Source organism: Saccopteryx leptura, chromosome 11 (genome assembly GCF_036850995.1).
Source record: "Saccopteryx leptura isolate mSacLep1 chromosome 11, mSacLep1_pri_phased_curated, whole genome shotgun sequence".
Lineage (NCBI taxonomy): Eukaryota > Metazoa > Chordata > Mammalia > Chiroptera > Emballonuridae > Saccopteryx > Saccopteryx leptura.
Window position 1 is genome coordinate 14,657,812 of NC_089513.1, and position 16,961 is coordinate 14,674,772.

Below are 16,961 nucleotides of genomic sequence, written 5' to 3' on the forward strand. Positions count from 1 at the left end.
GCCAAAGGCAAGCAGGGAGAGAATATTTTATTGGAGTTTTAGGATGGAGACTTTTTTAAAGGTCCATGATTATATCTAGGTTTCCCTTAGAAGCCGAGCCATCCCTCAAACAATTGATAAATCGATTGATGAATGCCTTTGGTAGGCTCTAACAGCCTTCCTGCCTCAGGACAGGACTATTCCAAATTCTGTAAGGTAGATAACTATTACATTTGCATACAGTTGGAACAATGAAGACACTCATCTCATGTTAATTGTAATTTCTTGTTTCTCAGACCATCCCTTCCCTATGACCTCTTCAAGTTAGAGATAAATTTGAAGTAGGAGGAGTATTAATTTTCCCAATAAACTCAAAGAATTCTCATCAGAACAATTAACAATTTTGTTATTGAATATTAATTTTATTTTGACCAGTGACAGACTATAACTACACTAAAGTAAGGGCAATTTGAGCCTCGAATGAATGAAACTACCTGGAATTGTAATGTTTGGTAACATTCAAGTTCTGGATTACAATGATATAGTCATTGTAGAAAAGTCAAATAAGAAAGAGAAGTATAAAAAAGGAAGCCAAAGTCCCCTGAAATCTCACTTCCTAGAGATAATCACTAACACTTTGGTGAACACCTTCCAGACCTTACATTCACATAAGGAGAAGCTAGTTTTAAAGAATTTTACACAAACAGGCTCATATTAAAAGACAGTTTCACAATCTGCTTTTTTCATTCAACAAAATGTTGAGGGCAATGTTTTCATGTTAATGACCACAGGTTCACATCATCTTTTTTTAAATGGCTGAATAGTATTCTATTGTATGATGGAATAAATAAAAATAAATAAAACCAATATCCATCTAACTTATTATTAGCATTTATGAAAGAAGATGCTTATTTGTTAAAGGGTAGTGGTAAAATTTAAGAGAATTGTGTGGTATTTTATGACCCTCCCCCATCTCCCTTGATCAAATATCAATGAATACACTGAAGTAAAATATTTAATTATAAAAGTACATTGTTGGAGAGTTAAAGGAATTGGAAGATTACCAAATTACACCATTCAGTAGTTCAGTATGTAAACTAAATAAAGTGTAACTTTGGCTTTTCCCTTCCCTTTAAAAATAATGCCTCACCAAACCAGTTCTAAAAAGCTTATTTTCTGAACACACAGAAACATACACAGATGTAATTCATCACAACAGGAGGCGTTTTAATGCTATTCCCAGTGTAAGTAATGCTGCACACAAACCTTTTACTAAGTCTCACTTGAGTAATTATCCAACCAATATTTCTCATTAACACTCATTTTTCAGCAAAGAATTTTAATAGTTGATGGCTTTTGTAAGGTTCTATATTAATAAGACTTCATTATGTTTTCAAAATATATTACAGTACATTTACTGGAATAATATAAAAGTGTTATCATACATCACTAGAACTAAACAGTATGTATGTATGTAAATAAATCAGCAAGTCCATTGGGGAGAACAGTGGTAGAGCTTGCCCCGGTTTTTGGAGTCTCTTCAATTCAAATAAAAACTCACTAGACTTCTGGAAGAGGTTTTAGTGGATTTTCCTGATGAGGCTGAAATAATGTTTCTATGCTCTTCACTTGAATTTCAAGACCTATTTGGTATAATTTAAGCACATGAGAAACAGGCTGCATTTTCAATTCTAACGCTGGGTTTAGAGGCAGGAAAGACCTGGTGCTGCCTGACTTGCTTTTGCTGCGTCCACAGAACACCCACACCTGCAGGTAGCCAAGGCCGCCCTTGCAGGGGAGGAGCGGGTGGTCTAAGGAGACCCCGTGCACAGAGCCACACGTCAGGCGCCCCGGACTTGGCAAAGCCAGAGGCTGAAGCGCTGGCCTGCGGAGGGATGTCTCAAAGACATACCATCTAAGAAAGGTGCCGATCAATGGGCTGGGCAGAAACGCTGATACAAACAGAAAAATACTTAAGGAAGAAAGAAACAGATTCAAACAGAACCTTGAACATCTAGATAAGGGGGAATAGGTTTACCATACAGAAACTCAAGAAAATGCTGGGAAAAGTTTCAAATTCCTCTATATAAGCAATAATATTGGGAGGGGGTAAGTAAAGTTGGACAAAATAGAGATTTCTTTGTGTTTTTCCCACAGAAGAAACTGGGCAGAACACAAGCTCCTGGAAAGCAAGGACCCCATAGGCTCGGTGTCCCTGAACCAGGCAAGCACCCAGCACCCAGCTCAGACGCCAAATAAATGTCGGGGAACGAGCTTGACACAAACATGTCTCCTTATTTCAAGAGAACAGGAAATAGGAGAGTATTCGTATCACCGTCCAGTTGGTGTAAGACAGACCACTGTGTAATTGCTAGGTAAACTCTTTAAAGGACTGTTGTAGCGAGAGCCCGGTTTATGGACACATAATGGACTTGGGTGTGGGATTTCAGCAGTATAAAATACGAGTCCTGTGGTTACCCACCAGGACACACGAAGAGTGGGTGAGATCTCTCAGGGAAAGAGGTTAACATGAGCCGAGTAAGATGCTGGAGTTATATTCTGGAAGGAAGGATAACGAGACAATAAACTGGAAAATTAGATGAAGAGTTAGAAAAAGTCTGACAGATCTGGAAGTTGACATGCTTTCATAGACTGCTATTAATTGAGCAATTTATTGTAGCTGTTTTACATTTTATTAGCTATTGATTTTTTAAAAACAAGTAATTATCAAGCTGTGATGAAATCTTGTTTAAACTTTTGCTTTTTTAGCTTTCAAAGCAAACGAAACAAAACCAAATCTCATAAAACATACATCCTAGAAAAGTAAAGGTAAAAACAAAATTTTAAATTAACTTTTTTAGGGGGGTCAGGGGTGGGAGTCGGTAATGTTTAATTTTTTGTAATTATTATGAGTAACATAATGAAAAAGAAGATTGGGTAGACATTAATCACTGATGGTGAAACAAGTTCCATCAGAGAAATTAGTTGTTCAATGTTAATATTCATTTTACTCCGAATCAAACATAGGCATTCTCGTGCGAGTCAAGGATACTCAGGATTTTGAAAATGTTCCCATAGCTTAGGAAAGCAGAGCATGTGTGATGTGGGAGTCAGAACGCACACAGCGAGATGGTACACGGACAGGAAGCTGACTCCAGCTGCCTCTGCTCTGCCCCCTGCCCAGTTAGGGTGTGTGAATGCCTTGCTATTCCTGAGCAGCCTGAGCCCGGCTTGCCCCACCCACTATGCCCTGCTCGCCTCTGAATGGCTGCTCCTCCTCCCTAAACACCCGCTCCTCAGCAGCACCACGTCTCAGCTCAGATATCACTTCCTCTGCGGAGCCATCCACACCTGGTCTCAGGTCTCCCTCTGTACTGTAACTGCTTGCTTATTTACCTGTGCCTCCCGGAGACTGTAAGTTCTGTGAGAGCATACCTCTCCCCCCTTTCCAGGCTGCTAATCGTGTCCTCGGTGTACCCTGCACATTAAGCATCTTGCGTGTAACCAGTAGGCAATCAACAGTTGATATTTACCAAAAAAAGGGAGACAGGGCTGTCAGGACAACAGGAAGCCCTTCCCAGCAGATCATGCCAAGCACCTAAAGTGCCTGTGTCATCAATGCTTACCTGCCAGAAAGAAATGTGGCTGTCGGTGTTTGAGTAGGTGGCGAGATAGCGTCCATCGGGAGCAAAGGACACTGCAGTGATCGGTCCCTTGTGTCCATGGATCGTCTGAAATAGAATTCAGAGTCATTAACTGTATGCATTCCTCAGAATGAGGACACAAACATAAGCAAATGAATTCAATGTTGAGCAAGTTATGTCATGGATATTAGATGCTGTTATATTCTTTTATTTATAAAATCAGGTTAGAGAAATCAGAAAAGCAACTAGCCAGTTCTCTCACTGGTCTATCGAAGGGTTTCCATCTTGTTCTGTGGAGTCTACCTGTTTCCGAGTTAGGAGGACAGCATATATTGATGGGAAGACCAATATGCTAATTCATTTATGTCCATTAGAAGAAAGAATTTTACAATTAGGAAGGTAAGAAAGCAATCACCAAATTTATCCAGGAACGTCCACCCTCTGTAATGAAAAACAATCAAAGCTGTATCGTAACATCCCTATCCGGAAGGAGTTAAAAACTATAATTTCAACCCCTTAATAACTATACTTTTTTCATGTTTTATGCTTCATTTCCAACCAATAACACTGTGTTCAAATGTATATGGCTACAATTAGAAAACACACATACATGCATGTGTTATAGTTTGACCACATATATAAATCAAATACTATTAAAAACAAGTTAACAAGGATAATTTTGAGCCTTTGCCAAATAGCTCTCATTGATTTAGCCATGAATAAAAAAAAAAGTTGTATTTTAGACTAGGTCTTTGATAAAAGGACTTTAATAAAAAATTATGCTAAAATTTAATGATATTAATAGTTATTAAAAAACACTGGGACACTAAGCAAATTAGTATACTGTATTAATAGTATATTAAAGGTCTCTACTACACTTAACTATTAAAGACCACACCTCTACTAAATTAACCAATAGTCAGTCTGCTCACAGGCTCTAGGTTGGTCTCCTCCCTTGGTCTAGAAAGGAATGAGGAAATGTGTTCCTTTAAACCAAGACAATACCAGGAAGGTATTTGTTTGCATCAGCTGTATTTTGCTGAAGAATCATAAGCCTTGAATCTCGGCAGATGCATCAGGCTTGTCATATGATTCAGCCCCATAAATACTGTAAATTTCTGTTAGATTCTCCTCATATTTGTATCTGAGTGATTACAAGGAGGAAAGCGATGGTGTGTGTGTGCGCGCGTGCATGTGTGTGGGTGCGTGTGTGTTAGAAATACATTCCTCAGTGCTCTTTGCATTCCATTCTTTACGGTCACTGGGCTTTCAAGGCACCATGGGATCCAAAATAATGCCTGCTTTCCACAGAGAAACAATATTATCCTGGCATAGCACTGGGCTCTGGGCTGGGGACACAGCTGTGAGACAGACTGCCTAGCTGTACTGGGCTCCACAACTTACTGTGGGACCTTGGGCAAGTCATGGAAGTTACTTAACCTCCAGCACCCATGTCTATAGAGTAGGATGATGATGATAACGATATCGACAATACCTACTAGGAAGAGCTATGTGAAAATTACATGAGTTAATATGTCTACAGTACTCTGCATAATGCATGGCACAGAATAAGACTTCAATAAATACTATTAATATTTGTGTTACCCCTCCTTACTGAAAGATGACCAGACTTATATACTTGAAAGTCACTAAGAAAGTAGTGAACTTAAATGTTCTCACCACACACACACACACACAATGGTGATTATGGGAGGGAATAAATACGATGGTGATAATTATTTAGCAACATGTAAGTATATCATATCATCACCTTAAAACTACACAATGTTATATGTCAACTATATCTCAATAAAACTGGAAAAAATGACCGGACAAAAGTAACTCAATTATTTGAGTATACCATCTAATGAAAAACATGCACCAGAAAAATGCCAAAACATATACTTCAAAATCAGCATCTGCTAACTAGGGGGTCCGAACACAGATTCCAGACTGTGGTATTTTATTTAAGCGATGAGGTAACTGTCCATGGTACTAATCTACAAATGTGGTGCTAAATTAAGTAACAGGGTGAGCATGTTGAATAATTATTGCAAGAAAGCAGCTCAACACTATCTACATTAGAATAAAATTATTGTAGGTGTGGGGGGAAATGTAACCAATTAAAAGGGGGAAAACGACCATTTCTACTTACTAGGTCAGATGAATAAGCTCACTGGAAAAGCACCTTTAAAAATGCTAAAAATCTGAAATTCTATTGGGCCAATCTGAGGTTATTTTATGATGAAGATAGTTGACTAGTAAGGCCTTGTTTTATAACAAGGTTGTAACTGAAGACCCTTAAGCTGAAACCTGATTGTAGGTGTATTTGGTTTGGTATGCAAAATGTTTTTAAAAAATGTTTTCTGTGTTTGTATTCTAATTCATCAGCTAGTGTGTAAAATCAAGATTTCTAGCCTCCCCTGAAACTGGAAGCTCTGGTAATACTGAGCCATTCACACATGGTGACATCAGTCAGAGCCGAGGGGAGGCGGCCCCTCTGCCATTTTAGCAGTCCCAGCCCTGACACAAAAGAGGGCCTGTGTACCTAACACCTACAACCTGGCTCCCTCATTTCCCGACCAGTCTCTTGTGGCATTTAATACAACCCTTGCATCAAAGATATTTGATACAAATAGTTTCAGCCATGCTCTGGGGTCCCAGTCTGCATCTAAAAGTGTGAGCAGATTGAAAGTTCCTGTAAGAAAAGTTGGCCCTTCTTGCAGGCCCCCCAGAGCCCAGCTTTGCAGAGGTGGACTGATCCTCCTTTTGGAGTTTCAGCCCCAGAATCTCATCTCAAAACAGAAGGCTAAGCCCGCCTCCTTCAGATTAGCATCCTGCCTTGATCAGCAACCAGAATGCACTTCAGACAGTAAGAGAATGCAACAGTGAGGTAGCGAGAAACCAGCTGGCCCAGCGGAACATGTACCAACCCAACGGCCACACTGAGGCACCTCTCCGCGAGACTAAGTTAGCCCCGTTGTAAAGGCAGAAAGCCAGACACAGGCTCCTTCAGAAGAGTCTCCCTACCATGTTTCATGTGATGCCTTCATCTTTAGAGAGGGCTGGAATTTAGAACATCGACGTGAATACTTCTGTATCAGTTGAAGCCACTCTTTATTAAACGTCTAACAGAAGCCTCTGAATTAAGTTCCTCTTGGACTTTTCTGCCAGGAAAATGATTCTTTTCAGAGCAATTCTGTTGCTTTCTTTTGCCATGTAACAATAATTACATAACCTAACACATGCTCGCTCTACTGCCAGGACACTCAGAGCTGAATTTATGCTCATTCTGTGCATCTACTGATGAACACTTCCGACTCGTTTCACTAATCACTGTCCTGTTTCCCTGTGCGGCGGTGAGGTCCTGTTACATACTGAGCTTAATTTGCTAGTTTCTTTAAAGTCTCTTTTTGACAAAGGGGGCTGCATTTTAGATCAGAACACACTAACCCCCACACACAGAATAGCATACTGCTAGGTACCCCACAGGGCCCTTAGGAAGCAACCCAGAAACCACTGAGCAACGACCACGGTGTCAGCTGACAGGCCTGCTGTCTTAGGAGAGAGCAAGTGACACTCACGGTAGCTCAGAGAAGCTTGCTGTTTTAAGTGACTTGGTACATCTGGTGAGTTCATTACAATCCCAGCCTAAGAGGCGCGTCAGCCCTCAGCGTAATGAAAATGCCGCCATTTGTCTTTTGTGCAGACTCTCTGAACTTCTGAGATCCGTGCAGACACCACCTGAACTGACTTTGGCTTCCGTTTAGGCGTTAGGGACGCAGCTGTGTAGGGGTCTCAGCGAACCTGGAAGTGCTCCATGGTGGCAAAGCCCACCGGGTGGGATCTTCAATGCTACACTGGAAAGAGCATTTTCCAGAATAACAGGTTTTGAAATGAAAGGAGGCCTGGTCTATTTTTAATATGCGAATGAGTATCATGTCTTGCTATATTTTTAGTCAAAGAAATCGCTCTCTTGAATAGACGGAGATAGAATATAAAGAAATTAATCTAATTCAAGAAGTGCCAAGAACAATAAAAGAAAAGCGAGCAATTATCCCTAGCAGGAGACAGCATGTCGCATTGTTGAACACCCACTCTCCCTTTTCCTTGTGAAAGGAAAGGAACTGAGAGGCAGGGTTAATGATGGGAACACTTGCACTTACCCTACAGTTCTCAACAGGTGCTCTCAATGCACTCTGCAAATACAATTAACCCTGCTGGACAGGGAAGGAGAGACACGACTTTCTAGGATGGTTTGGTCAGCGTTCATAGAAGCTATAATTGTCTAGAATGTTCTCTTTAAAATTGCTTTTTAAGTGGTCTGTCTCTTCCAAGAGTTCTTGATATTGTTTCCAAAGGGAAAATTTGAGCATTAAACCCCAAAGGGGGGACTCTGTTACACCCACTTTCACTCTTTTTTTTTTTTTTTTTTTGTATTTTTCTGAAGTTGGAAACGGGGAGGCAGTCAGACAAACTCCCGCATGCCCCCGACCGGGATCCACCTGGCATGCCCACCAGGGGGCGATGCTCTGCCCATCTGGGGCTTCGCTCTGTTGCAACCAGAGCCATTCTAGCACCTGAGGCAGAGGCCGTGGAGCCATCCTCAGTGCCCGGGCCAAATTTGCTCCAATGGAGCCTTGTCTGTGGGAGGGGAAGAGAGAGACAGAGAGGAAGGAGAGGGGGAGGGGTGGAGAAGCAGATGGGCGCTTCTCCTGTGTGCCCTGGCCGGGAATCGAACCCGGGACTCCTGCACACCAGGCCGATGCTCTACCACTGAGCTAACCAGCCAGGGCCCGTTATACCCACTTTCAAAACAAGATGAAAAGAGAATAGTTCATATTTTTTTGCAGGTCTCATCACTTTTTTCAAGGGAAGGGAGAAAACCCAACCAAACAAAACATTTTCCTACTTTTAACATAAATTGTGAAAATTCCTAGATGGAGGTAAAATCTTGCTACCATAAATACCATCACAAGGGAAAGATTTATAAACCACCGACCCATGTGTCTTGTGCAACATTTGCTAAAATGAAGTGAACAATGAAAGAAGTTGGACGGAAGCTGAAGAGCCCGCAGGTCTCTGCAGAGCTGGGGCTGAGGGGTGAGACAGGCAGTTGCAATTTGTGAGGCTGGGGTGGGGTTTGAAATGTCTGCTAAGTTGAAAATAGGTCCCCAGTTGGCTGCACCTGAACATTCTAAAAATACAATTAGGCTTTGAGTGGCGGCGTTTCTCCTCGAATGTGTTCAGGCGGAGGGCACACAGGCTTTCGTGAGGCACGAGCAGACAGAAGCCCTGAGTCTAGCGTGAGACACTGCCCACACATGTCTGCCCACCGGTGTGCAGAGGTTGAGCCCTGGAAAGAAAAGCAGAGTAATACCAAAGACCTGAGAAATCCTCTTTTCCTAGCGGTGGTCCCTCTTCCGGGCCACAGAAAATGCCGAGGGAGGGTCAGGGCGCCTCACCTTTGTACTGAGGCACAGACAGCACCAGATCAGAAAAGGGCAGACGAGGAGGACCAGGGTCTGATCTGCATGCTTGTCTAACATCCCAAACAGGAAGCCCTGATTTCAAGGCTGACTAACTAGAAGAGAGGTAACTGCTTAAGGCCAGAAGAAGACAAAGACATCGCTCTGATTGACAGCTCTGTGCGTTAGGCAAGGGAAAGACTCTACCAAAAAAACAAAGAGGGCGGGTGCATTTCAAGAGTAGTGAAGTTAAGAATTAATTACTTTCTTTTCTTTTTTTTTTTTTTTTGTATTTTTCTGAAGCTAGAAACCGGGAGAGACAGTCAGACTCCCGCATGCGCCCGACCGGGATCCACCCGGCACGCTCACCAGGGGGCGACGCTCTGCCCACCAGGGGGCGATGCTCTGCCCCTTCGGGGCGTAGCTCTGCCGCGACCAGAGCCACTCTAGTGCCTGGGGCAGAGGCCAAGGAGCCATCCCCAGCGCCCGGGCCATCTTTGCTCCAATGGAGCCTCGGCTGCGGGAGGGGAAGAGAGAGACAGAGAGGAAGGAGAGGGGGAGGGGTGGAGAAGCAAATGGGCGCTTCTCCTGTGTGCCCTGGTCAGGAATCGAACCCGGGACTTCTACACGCCAGGCCGACGCTCTACCACTGAGCCAACCGGCCAGGGCCAAGAATTAATTACTTTCAAGGAAAAAAACTTCCCCTTTCTTTTCTCTGAAGCAATCCATTGTGACAATTTTTATTATATATTTAAGGTTCATCTGCTCAAAGAAACAAATTATAGATTCAAGACATAATTTAGGCAGATGATAATGGCATTTTAAAAGAGTCTCATCAGAAGGCTCAAGGAAAATTACAAACATCACGGTGAACTAAGCCTTCTGCACCCTCTGTGTGCACGGGCTCTTGAGGCCATGTGATGTTGCCAAGATCAAGGAAAAGTCACCTAATTGTTGACTGTATGTAGACAGGATTGCCTTAAAGTGGATCTTAAATCTTTTTTCTTTTTCTTTTTTTTTTTTGAGAAAGAGACAGACAGACAGGAAGGGAGAGAAATAGAAGCCATCAACTCATAGTTGTACCACTTTAGTTGTTCGTTGATCGCTTCTCATCTGTGCTTTGATCAGGGGGCTCAAGCTGAACCAGTGACCCCTTGCTCAAGCCACTGACCTCGGGCTCAAGCCAGCAACCCTGGGATCAAATTGATGATCCCACACTCAAGCCAGCAAGCTTGTGCTCAAGCTGGTGACCTTGGGGTTTCGGACTGGGGACCTCAGCATCCCAGGTTGATGCTCTATCCACTTGGCCATCACTGGTCAGGCAAAAATCATTAAAAAAAAAAATCTTTAGAGAAGATTCCAAAACCTCGCCTGAGGACCCTTTCCTGTATTTAACAATGTGCGCTGTCATGAATGTTTTTCTTAGAACAAATCTAGATCCCGAATGCTGGAGAGCGAGGCTGCCTCCTCTTGTTCTGGCCAGTAGAGATGGAGGGCTGGTCACCAGTCTTAGCAGGACCACTTTTGTAGACTTGAGGACCGTTAGAGCAACTTGCCCCCTTTTCACTTAATTTTCATTTTCAGGATTTAAAAAATGTCTCAGAGACTATAACCTTTACTTTTGGCTGTCACTTTCCAACTTTTTAAATCATTTCTATGGCTTTTCCTTAAACTCTCTTTAAGCTTTCAAACTGTGACATCTTAGAGTCACAGGGTATCCTAAAGGTCACCTTATTCAATCAACCACGTCTCAAAAATGTGCAATTTCAAATCGGACTGAGTCTGTCTACAGGCAATTGTATGTTGTTAGAGTTTCTCCTAACACCATGCGGGAGAGCCAGCGTTGTGCTTATTTGATCAGAAAACTGCAATGTGGCCACTGATACTGTTAGAAGATACTTAGAGAACTTGAGAAGGAAAGGCTGGTGAAGTCCGCATGCAGGTGGCTGGCGTTCAAAGTGCTCCCGGTTACCTGTAGACCAGGGTGTGGGCACCTGAGCCCAGCTAGTAGTCCTGGTTGTGCTGAAATCCTGAAAATACCCACGTCACCATCCCTGTTCTCAATCCTCTTCCACTAAACTTTCCAAAAGTCACCTGAACTAATTCTGCACCTTGACAGCTTATTTGCACTTAAAAGTGTGCCTCCTTCAACTGCTGCCCATGGTCCCACCTCTTCTCTTTGTCTCCGTCTCCACACTATCAATCCTCCACACATACATCATGTCACTTGGGTGCTTAAAAGAATAGTTTCTGTCTCATCATTGTGGTCAATGATAAAAATGAATCTTATAACTTCATACATTAATTTAAAACAAAAGCACTGCATTTATCAAAGGCCAACAGCAAAACATCTTTTGTCATCATTTAAATAAATTTTAAACCCATGCACTAAAAGGTACACCAGCATTCATTTCTGCGCTAGGCGCTGCAGGGAAGCCAAAAGCATACAAGGAGGAAACTTCAGCATGTTACGTGTCGGTTGCTACTGTCAGCACTTCTACGTAAACATCTTACTCCTGAAACATCAACTATGACTTAAGAATACTGTATTATCCCTACTTTACAGATGAGGAAACTGAGGCACAGGGAGGTGGAGTAACTTGTTTTGACTAGAATCCAGGCAGTCTGGCACCAGAGCCTGCTGCCTCACAAACTACCAGGTAAAATAAAACTATAAACTACTCAAACTATTAACTGCCAACCTTCAACCTCCAAATACCTGATTTTCATATAAATGGCATTTATGTACATTATACACCAACATTCCTAAATGACTTTTGCAGGTCAAACAAGGAAGGTCTGGGTGATGCCTGGTGGTGCTTGGGGGGTGGGCACAGCCTGGTGGTGCTCGGGGGGGTGGGCACAGCTGGTGCTGCTCAAGGGGGATGGGCACAACCTGGTGGTGCTTGGGGGGTGGGCACAGCCTGGTGGTGCTTGGGGGGTGGGCACAGCCTGGTGGTGCTCGGGGGGTGGGGTGGGCACAGCTGGTGCTGCTCAAGGGGGATGGGCACAGCCTGGTGGTGCTGGGGGTGGGGTGGGCACGGCTGGTGCTGCTCGGGGGGTGGGCACAGCCTGGTGGTGCTTGGGGGGGTGGGCACAGCTAGTGCTGCTCAAGGGAGATGGGCACAGCCTGGTGGTGCTCAGGGGGGTGGGCACAGCCTGGTGGTGCTCAGGGGGGTGGGCACAGCTGGTGCTGCTCAAGGGAGATGGGCACAGCCTGGTGGTGCTCAGGGTGTGGGCACAGCCTGGTGGTGCTCAGGGGGGTGGGCACAGCTGGTGCTGCTTGGGGGGTGGGCACAGCTGGTGCTGCTCGGGGGATGGGCACAGCCTGGTGGTGCTCAGGGGGGTGGGCAAGCTGGTGCTGCTCAGGGGTGGGCACAGCTGCAGCTCAGGCAGCTGCAGCAGTGGCAGGAGAGGAAGAGCTGTGTGGGGCTGGGCCAATCAGGGGAGCGCCTGCCCCAGTGCTCACAACACCAGGGAGCACCAGGGAACCCCTAGACCTCTGGGCCGGGTGGTCTGGAGGTGGCTTCCACAGTCAGGAGGCGTCCAGTAGAGGGTCCCTGGAATCGTCCAACCTCCCTTCGCATCCTGGTGCTGTCCTGGTCCATCCCAATCTCCCCTGCTCACCACCTTTGCGAGGACGGCGGAATGGCAGTCGGCATTGCCTGGCACAGAGGGCCCAGTCTCCCAGCGGGCTCGCACACCAGCAGTCCTGTATTCCCACGGGAGGAGGTGGGTCCCAGCCCCCTGTGATAGTGGTGGATGAAGGAAAACTCTTTTCCTTGACCCAGCTAGAGCAGGTGAACCCCTTACAACAGAGGTTTAAAGATCAGAAGCTGCCCTGTCCTCCTTCATCCCGAAATCCAGGCCAGAGGAGGCCGGCGGCCCCATCTTTCTCATCAGCGCATCTGTCTGTCTGTCTGTCTCTCCCTGGCCCTGGGTACCTGAAGATTTTCACCCTCCCATTAGCTCGTGTGTGCCCCCGAAGAGGCAATACCTAACTGCAGACACCATAAGTAAGTACTTCTTGAGGAAAGGATGATTGTAAAATTAGGAGCCTGGCTCTTCCTCACTTGGGAACACAATACATAGAAACTAAAGTATCGACCAAATGTGAGTCGATGGTAAACATCCTCCTAGAACTCTCTGGGCTGAATGAAAGGAGCCCAGTGCTTGTTACCTGCTGGCTGCCCTGCAGGTGAGCACACAGGCCGGATGCTGCCTTTTGGCGATGCCGCAATGATTCTGGACAGACATTTGAGGGTTGAAAAATGTGGTGTTTATCTCTATAATTTCTTTGCTTGATGGAGGGTCAAGGTGATGTTTTTTACTTACGTTATGCTAACTCTATGTTACATGGTCATCCCCTGCAGCATTTTTCAAGCCAAGGGGTATTGGAGCTACTTGATGAATTGAGTTATTTTCTATAGCTATCTAATTGAAAAGCATATACATCAGGGCAAAAGACAAATGGATTTGGTTTCATTTTAACAACTTACTGGAAAACAGATTTAAGGATAAATATAATAAAGTGAGCTCACTTAAGTTTTATTATAAGATATAGGGCTTCAAGTAAAACAGACTTTATTCCTGAAAAATAACTGTAGTATTTATTCCCTATTATCAGTTACTGAAAGTTACGGAAATATCATTTGGGGATAATTGGACAGTGATGAATTCAAGGAGCTTTTCAACATCTACATAGTGACGATTCTTAGGAACAAGGACCCTTAGGAACAAGCAATAGTCTATGAAATTTTTTTTGTGGAGGATTATATGCTAACACACACATGCTCAGACACATACAACACCCTCATCCAGGAAGAGTAAGAATCAATATAAATGCTCAAGATTGTTTCACTATTGTAATTTAGGCATTAGTAATAATTTCAGATTTTTATTACATTGAGGCTTTTATTTCCACTGATGTCAATTATAAATGGCTAAACTTAATTTTAAAAAGGAAGGTCTATGAATGAACAATTAGAGACCAAATATTTAAATCTGTGGTTGTTTTCCAGTGGTAAACTGTGATAGTCCTCAGAGCAGCAACCTCTGTTAAATACATATACTGGTTTTAGAAAACTTTCCCCCTTCTAACTCAACTGAGGAACCTTTGCAGATTCAAAGGATACATTTGTTGTAAGTCCCTCTATTATAGTCTTAAAGTCCAAGTCCTTCTTCCTCTTTTCTTGTTGCAGATAATCAGGAGTTGACCCCTCCCCCCACCCTTTTTCTGCTTTACTAGGCCAAATACTTTAAGGATAAAGTAACCATAAAATACTCAATTAAATTATACACAACTGATGTTTCATTTCTTTCATGTTAAATTGATCAGTTTTACTGAATTATACTTTGAAAATTGATTGCCAAAAATCCCAGACACTGTAAACTTCTAATTATTTATAAACATCATTATCAAGAACTTTTGCCTAATAGAATTAAATAGTATATTAGTATTGTGAGAGTCCTCAACTTAATAGTGAAAATGTAAGAAAAAAATTAGAATTCAAATCATAACATTTTTCATATAATTCAACATTTAAGAATAATCATATTAAAGAGATGACTACATTCATGAATAGTCAAACAATGAATATCTAATGTGATTTAGATAAATGCAGTTCATTTTAAAATAAAAGGATAGTGAATAAATTGCTATAAAATATCCATATTGCTGTATGAAATTATTATAAAAGTTATTAAAGTTACTCATATATCTTTAAAAAGTTACAGAAAATGTTTTATTCAGATTTGAGCAGACCTCAAAGCTAAATGTTCTTTCACCAGCATTTTTATTCAGATCCATACTAGAAGTCTTTAAGTGAACAAATTTTTGCTTTTGTATGCTCAGACAATGAAAATTCTGTTGTAAATAGTCAAAGAATTCTTAAGGATTGGACTATCATAAAAGGATTACATAATTTCTCAAAGAAGACAGGAGAAAACATTGTTAAAGGTAATAATGTGCTACAGAAGTCAATCCTAATTGATTCCACTTGGAGTTCCTCAGGAACATGGACTGTCTTGTCCAGTTTGCACCCTCTCAGAACACGGCAGCCCTTCCCTCGCAGGTCTTGCGCAGATGCCTGTCCACATTAACCGACAGAACTCGGCATGTTTGTGGGTTAAGATGAACAGAAGATGGTTTTCGGGTAGAGCAGTGGTCCCCAACGTTTTTGGGCCACGGACCGGTTTAATGTCAGAAAATATTTTCACGGACCAGCCTTTAGGGTGGGACAGATACATGTATCACGTGACCAAGACAAACATCAAGAGTGAGTCTTGGATGGAACAGAGGGAATCTGGTCATTTTTAAAAAATAAAACAACGTTCAGACTTAAATATAAATGAAACAGAAATAATGTATTTATTCTTTCTCTGCGGACCGGTACCAAATGGCCCATGGACCGATACTGGTCCGCGGCCCGGGGGTTGGGGACCACTGGGGTAGAGGAGCAGGACAGGGCTGCCACTCACACATGTCCCCTCTCACCTGTACCTGTATTCTCGACTGTATTACCCAGTCTATACTATCTAGATTATACTAGAGTTTACATTTTTCAAAATCACATTTTAAAAGGATTTAACATTTGCACCATTCCAAAAAGAGAAATGATTTAAAACTGTTAAAGACAATTAGGACTCGCATGCATTTTTAAAACTCATACATATATTCACCAATGCTATCATCATCCCTTTTGGTTCATATGTATATACTGAAAATGGATAGAGCATATAAACTAATACATATACAAATTCTGGAATTTAACGCTTTTGTGGTTCTTCAACTTATTAAAACAGAAAATCAGATTAGCCTCAAACATAACCTAATTAATATTGTCCTATATTACAAGACCTATTTCTTAAGAAATGCCAATTTCTAAAAATATAGAATGATCTTCCTTACTTAGATGCAATAAAGTATTTCTTCACAGTACACAGTATAAAACAATACAATACTACAGAGAGAGACTTTTTCACATAGCCATTTGCAAACATTCTGGAGTAATTACTGTTGCAAAATAACACTACCACTATTAGTCCTCTGACTCATTCTTAGATGATCCCACGTGTATCTAGCGGATTAAAATTTCTCCTTGGTAGTTTTATGAACAGGCAAAATTTTCTGAAACATAATTTGCTTATTTGTCAAATAAGGGATAATATTTGTCTTGCTTACATCATGTGATCAAACATCTTTAGCGCAAATGTACTTAAAAATGTGTATGGAGAGCTGATCAGGTGCGAGGCCACATGCTAAGTGTCAGAGCACAAATGGGAGAAGGCCCCGGCCGGCGAATCTAGGAGGGGAGCGAAGAGGCCGGCGGCGAGCAGCAACTCGACCATGTACATGGCATGACGGAAATGCGTAAGACGGCGCGAAAGCACAGAACACGCAGTAGTTTCTGCGCAGGGGAGGGAGGTCTCAGGACAAGGTAGAGACAGAAGGTGGTGTTGAAGTTGAGTTCTGACGGACCAGCAGACGTTGGCTGAAAGGACAGGACGTGGAAGGCCTCGGTCTAAAGTTCGGATGGATGGACTTACGCCAAGGCAGCATCGCAGGAAAGCGGCGACCAGCCCTGTCACTCTGCCACGGGGAGTGCTGGCATGGGGGGCGGAGCCAGGGTCTGGAGCCCAGGCAAAAAGGTTGTTTTGGTCGGGCTTTCTGTTGTGCCAGGAAATTTGGCCTTAGTTCACAATCAATAGGGAGTTTTTGAAAGTTTTCAAATTGGAGAATGGTCAGATATGACCTGTTTTAAGAAAATTCTGGCAGAGGAAGGAGGGGAGGGGAGGAGAACAAAAAACAAACAAAAAAAGGACTGGCTGGAAGGCAAAGGGAGTGGATAAATAAGGAGTTAAACAGGGC

At 42.9% G+C, this 16,961-nt stretch overlaps 1 protein-coding gene across 2 annotated transcripts in view; it reads right to left on the reverse strand.

Moving 5' to 3' along the window:
* Positions 1 to 16,961, reverse strand: part of WDR7 (WD repeat domain 7) — a 307,399-nt gene that overhangs the window by 4,673 nt on the left and 285,765 nt on the right. For both annotated transcript variants that reach the window (XM_066353645.1, XM_066353646.1), the window contains one exon: positions 3,606 to 3,710. In XM_066353645.1, coding sequence (XP_066209742.1) covers positions 3,606 to 3,710 — 105 coding nt within the window. The remainder of the gene's footprint in view (positions 1 to 3,605; positions 3,711 to 16,961) is intronic.